This window comes from Columba livia, unplaced genomic scaffold (assembly GCF_036013475.1).
Source record: "Columba livia isolate bColLiv1 breed racing homer unplaced genomic scaffold, bColLiv1.pat.W.v2 Scaffold_102, whole genome shotgun sequence".
NCBI lineage: Eukaryota > Metazoa > Chordata > Aves > Columbiformes > Columbidae > Columba > Columba livia.
Genome location: NW_027043007.1, coordinates 240509 through 246562, shown reverse-complemented (window position 1 = coordinate 246562; position 6054 = coordinate 240509). Strand labels below are relative to the sequence as shown.

General features: G+C 50.6%; 1 protein-coding gene across 1 annotated transcript; it reads right to left on the bottom strand.

Moving 5' to 3' along the window:
- Positions 1-4064: 4064 nt before the first annotated feature.
- Positions 4065-5730, bottom strand: LOC135577596 (olfactory receptor 14I1-like). Its single transcript, XM_065047732.1, has one exon. It carries the CDS (start codon positions 5204-5206, stop codon positions 4271-4273), a length of 936 nt encoding a protein of 311 aa, XP_064903804.1. The 5' UTR covers positions 5207-5730; the 3' UTR covers positions 4065-4270.
- Between the last annotated feature and the right edge of the window lie 324 nt (positions 5731-6054).

Below are 6054 nucleotides of genomic sequence, written 5' to 3'. Positions count from 1 at the left end.
TCCTTTCTAATTTAGCTATTGCTGTGCTTAAGGCTGTGGTAGTTAAAAGCCCTGAAATTTTAATTGTTCAAGCGGTGTGTTCAAGTGCGGATTGGACTAGATGATCTTCTGAGGTCCCTTCCAATCCCAAACATACTGTGTGATACTGTGTGTGATGACCAAACATTAGGCAGTTGCAGGGGACCAGTATATGTATTTCTAAAGTTAATTGTTACCTCATTGTCTACTATTCTCTTTTTCTTTGCTCCTCCCTGCAAATCCAAACAGCGCTGAAAAGAAAGCTGTGGAGGAGAAGTCTGGTTTAATGGTGCCCACTTGGTGCTGTAGCTGGGCTGTGAGAGGGTCTTAAAATCCTTGTAGGATTTGGTGAAATCAGGTAGAATGAAGGTAGCATGAAAGAAAAACAAGAGACCCATAGATAAGCTGAATTCTTGCAACAATGCAATTATTTCCCTTTTAACCCTATGAAGGGAAGAAAAAAGAAGATAACATATTTTAGTCAGATTATTAAAGCCTGTATCTGCCTCAGCATACTCTAGATCACTTCAGTATTACACAGAAAACCTAAATGCACAGCCCAGCAGATCAGATCAGTTCACCTGTGGCAACACAGCCCAGTCTTGGTTTTGTAGCTCAAAGCGATGTTCTTGCTTTCATGTGCTCCCTCCTGTTCACAGCTGCAAGTTCCAACAGTCTCTGCACCAGCAGAGCTCCTGAGAGAACTGGTACTAACCCTTGTGGATCAAAATGTTCCTGCAGCGGCTGTTAGTGCTGGGTTCAGGAGATCTGGACACTCTGGTTCAGTTCTTACCTCTTTCATTGGTGTGCACAGTAACTTGTGCACTCAGGTCCTCTCTGCTTTCGTTTGAAGTCCAAAAAAACCCCAGGTAAGTCAAGGCAGCTAAAAGAGCCCGGGAGGGCTCTGCTCCCTGAACACAATATTCCAGGTGTGGTCTCCCCAGGGCAGAGTAGAGGGGCAGGAGAACCTCTCTGACCTACTGACCACCCCCTTCTAACCCACGCCAGGTACCATTGACCACCACTCTCTGGCTTCTTCCCTTCAGCCAGTTCACTGTTGAGTGCACCAGGTTGGGAGTGCCTTGGTGATATCCTTGATCTGGGCTGCAGGTAGACTACAAACTTCCCTTTGATGAGGGTCAACTCTGCATGTTGGGCGCTCTGTCCCTCTCAGAAGGGAATTACCTACTACAATTACCCTTCTTTCTTTCTTATCAGAGTCAGTCTTGAGGTGTGGGGTCAACTGCCTCTTTCTATGTGGCCTTGTAGGTGGGCCTTGCACCACATCCTCACCTACCTCTTCTTCAAGTTCCAGGGCCTCAAACTTATTACGGAGGGGCACCTGAGGAAGCAAAGCAGGTAAGGAGTGGGGGTTGCCCGTGACGCTGAACTGGAACTTGCTTCCAACCCTCATCATCTTTGTGGTCCCCTACCTCAGCCCAACAGCAACAGGGCAGGGGCTGTCTCGGGTCTTCCCCCTCTGCCTGACAGGGCAGGGGGTCCATCACCTTTTGGAGGGTATCCCCCTGGGACCTTTCTGACTGGTACATCAGGGAGTTACTCCACCAGTTAATCTCCTTTTCACACTCCCTGATGGACCTCGGTGTCTGGACCTTCTCCCTAAGATTTGCGATCATGCTGAGCAGATCTTGCACCAGCTCACACCTCACACATGTGGGATGCTGGCCATCCTCCCCAAGCAGCAGCAGGCTCTGGCAATCCCTGCAGCCAGAAACCTGAACAGCCACGGTTCGGGGCAAGGCCTCTGTCTGAGTTGCGACAGTCTTTTTGTGACAAGCTCTCTTTCTGGAGACCGTGGTCAGCAGCGCTCTGGGACACTGGCAATAGGTGAGAGGGTCTACCAAGCAAGGAGTGACACCCTCTGCACCCTACTACACGAGCTAACACACCTGCTGCTGCAGCAAAGTGTGGGTGGTACTCACCCACTTGACAAGCTGGTTGCTCCCCTCCCAGTGCCTGCTGAGCAGTGACAGTCGCTACCCTCTCGGAGGCTTTTTCAAGGCCAGGGGTCGGGGTGTGATCGCCGACACTGTGGTAACACCACGCCACGTCAGCCACTCTTGCAAGGGCTGCCGGGGGCTTCCAGGTCGAAAAATTGGGATCCGGGGAACCGCAAAACCCCGTGTACCTCAGGATCCGCTGAAACGACTCCAGCTGAGCTGGCGCCAATCAGCTGACCCCGGGGACTGAGATTTAGATTGCATATTAGAAAAATATTCTTCTCAGAAAGGGTTGTCAGGCGTTGGAACAGGCTGCCCAGCGCAGTGGTAGAATCACCATCCATGGAGGGGTTTAAAAGGCATTTAGACAAGGTTATTAGGGACATGGTTTAGTACCAGAGTTAGATTAGGTTATGGTTGCACTTGGTGATCCTGAGGGCCCCTTCGAACTGAAACGATCCTATAATTCTATGATTGTATGATTTATATCTGGTCTTCAGAACTTGTACACTTAATCAGATCAGTTTCAAAAGTGTGGCTGAAGAGGAAGGGATGTAAAGAGAAGAAGTGATAGAGGAATTCTCCAATTGATATTGATACAGAGTTCCTCCTAAAGAGGTGTGTATGGGAAGGAGAAGCCATCTCCTTGGGGTCCATCATTGCATGGACAGTGTTGTTCCTCACCTCCCCAGCCCAACTGTGTCTATTTGTATGTTTGGCTGTGTCAGTGGAAAATATACATCCATATGACACACATAAGGTTTAGAACCCTCCAAGAGCAGGTCTTAGATTTGGAATCTATTCAGAAGTTGACCTTGGGTCACCTCATCTCCCCAGTACCCCAGAGACAGACAAACAGACACACACACAGACAAACTCACTCACACACACACACAAATCAGTCAGGGAAGGACTAATCTGGAGTTTGAAAATCATAGAATAACTTGAGTTGAAAAGGACCCATAAGGATCATTGAATCCAAGTCTCTGCTCCTCACAGGACTACCTAAACTAAACCATAAAACTAAGAGCATCTGCCAGATGCTCCTTGAACTCTGACAGATGTGGTGTCATGACCACTTCCCTGAGGAGCCGGTTCCAGTGACTGACCACCCTCTCAGTGAAGAACCTTTTCCTAATGTCCAATCTGAACTTCCCCCGATGCACTTTCACTCCATTTACATGTCCTATCACAGGTCATCAGGAAGAAGAGATCAGCGCATCCCCCTCCACTGCCCACCATGAGGAAGGTGCAGACTGCAATGACGTCCCATCCAGCCCCAGCCGTGTCCCATGCAGGGGCTGCTACAGTCCTGCTCTGGCTCTGCCAACCTCTGGGCAAGAAGGGAGGCCGGGCAGGGCTGGCTGTTCCCTGACACAGGCACCGAGTCCCACAGCAGGAAGAAGATGGACAGAGAGCAAACCTCACATGTGAACTTGGGGGAGTGGTCAGTGCTGTAAATGGCAGCGGGAGAGACAAATGTCCTGGGAACCTTCCCAGTCTGGCTGGAGCTGGACATGGCACGAGGACATGGAGACCAGTGCAAACCCAGGACTGCTGGTGTCAGCTCCAGGAGATCCCCAGCACAGACGGCCTGTGCCCCTCAGTGCCAGCCCCTCTCCCCAGCCCAGAACAGGAGTGCTGCTCCAGCAGCAGAGCAGCCGGCCCCAAATGAGTGTCTGCAGAAGGGGGTTTCTCTTCCTCCTGGATTCCTCCCTGCAGGCACAGCAATGCTCCCTTGCTCTTCTCCAGAGACGTCCCTTTCCCTGGGTGACTGTGTCCAGGCTGGGCTGGCCAGGCAGCCTTGGTTCCCACTCTGGGCTCTCCTCAGGGCCCTGAGCTGGCCCCGCTGCTCTGAAAAGACCATGAACTGCTCTTGTCCATGACCATGGCTCCAGGGAGCCCAATGCAAAAGTGGCAGAAAGGATCTGTCCAGTGAGGCGGTGAGGAGCAGCCCTGAGGTCCACAAGTGCCTGATCCTCCTCATGGCAGCTGGGCTCTTGGCTCCTTGACCCCTCCTGCGTGCCAGGACTGAACCCCCAGTTCCAGAGGACATGTACAAGATGAGACACAGACAAATAATTTCCTGCTGGTTTCTTTACTGTGTTTACCTGCACTGGGAGCAATGCTCCATTTGTATATGAGGACTTTACACCACAAAACACTGGTAGAGGGCAATAAATAATATTCTTTCAGTGGGAATATGATTTGAAGTATATTAAACAAAAAGAAAACCAAGACATATATGTTAAAAAAAGCCTCCAAGCTTTCTCCTGAGGATGATAGACTGCTTATTGATACTGCAGTATTCCTTGGTCAAATAATTTCCTCAGGGAATCCTTGATCTCTTTGTTCCTCATACTGTAAATGAGGGGGTTCACTGCTGGAGGCACCACCGAGTACAGAACGGACACCACCCGATCTAGGTTTGGGGAGAAGATGGAAGGGGGCTTCAGGTGAGCAAAAATACCAGTGCTGACAAACAGGGAGACCACGGCCAGGTGAGGGAGGCACGTGGAAAAGGCTTTGTGCCGTCCCTGCTCAGAGGGGATCCTCAGCACGGCCCTGAAGATCTGCACATAGGACACCACAATGAACACAAAACACCCAAAGACTAAACAGGAGCTAACAACAAGAAGCCACACTTCCCTGAGGTAGGAGTGTGAGCAGGAGAGCTTGAGGATATGAGGAATTTCGCAGAAGAACTGGTCCACAGCATTGCCCTTGCAGAGTGGCAGTGAAAATGTGTTGACCGTGTGTAGAAAAGTGTTGAGAAAGCCACTGGCCCAGGCAGCTGCTGCCATGTGCACACAAGCTCTGCTGCCCAGGAGGGTCCCGTAGTGCAGGGGTTTGCAGATGGCAACGTAGCGGTCATAGGCCATGATGGTGAGAAGGGAATACTCAACAGAGATCAAGGAGAGAAAAAAAAAGAGCTGTGTAGCACATCCTCGATAGGAGATAGTCCTGGTGTCCCAAAGGGAATTGGCCATGGATTTGGGGACAATGGTGGAGATGGAGCCCAAGTCAAGGAGGGAGAGGTTGAGGAGGAAGAAGTACATGGGGGTGTGGAGGTGCTGGTCACAGGCTATGGTGGTGATGATGAGGCCGTTGCCCAGGAGGGCAGCCAGGTAGATGCCCAGGAAGAGCCAGAAGTGCAAGAGCTGCAGCTCCCGTGTGTCTGTGAATGGCAAGAGGAGGAACTGGGTGATGGAGCTGCTGTTGGACATTGGCTGTTTCTCTGTTCAAAAAAGGAAACAACAACTTAATATTAGGACAGACTCCACGGAGCAAAACTACTCTCTTTTTCATTAACATCACCCCAACTGAAATGCGTTTCCTTTCTCTGGTCTGTGCTGGCTGAGTGTGCTGTGAGCAGCAGAACCTCTGCCCGTGTGCTGCCAAGCAGCCAGCTCTGCTCTGCTGCACTGGGGACACGGGAGCTGGGTTGTGGCAGCTCCAACGTTCACAAGCGGTGTCCGATTTTATGCATTGTTAATGGAAATCGTCAGTATCTGCACTCTTGACACTGAAAAGCACGGGAAGCAGAGCCGTGTTTTAACATGTCTTTGTAATGATTTTGTCTGTGTTTTTAGTTTTTCACCATCACATCCCGTGACTGGGTTTTTGTAGGGGTCAAAATCTTCATCTTTATGAGGTAAAATGTGAAGAGTCTTGAGAGAGGACAGGTGAAAGGGCTCATCTTTCTGTGGCTCAGTGCAGAGTCAGGACAGCAGAAGAGTCCATCAGTCTTCTTGTCATCGCTCCTGTGCCTTTGCTTGTGCTACTTTGAAGATGACTTCACACACAAATCACTCCTTAAAAAACCCCAAATATTTGGACTCATATGGGAGCGGGGGAGCATTGTTTGAAAGGGCAGATCTGCAAACTGTTCTCTGTTCCAGCCCACTGTCGGAGATGTGATGGAGAGAGCAGGACCCGACCTCTCACCGAGTGAAGCAAAGGACTCTGAGAGGACAGTGCGGACCCCAAGGAAAGGCTCAGCACTGCTGGGATCCTACAGCAGACCTGAGCCTTTCTGGGGGCAGCTCGTGAGCCCAGCAGGACAGGCAGAGCA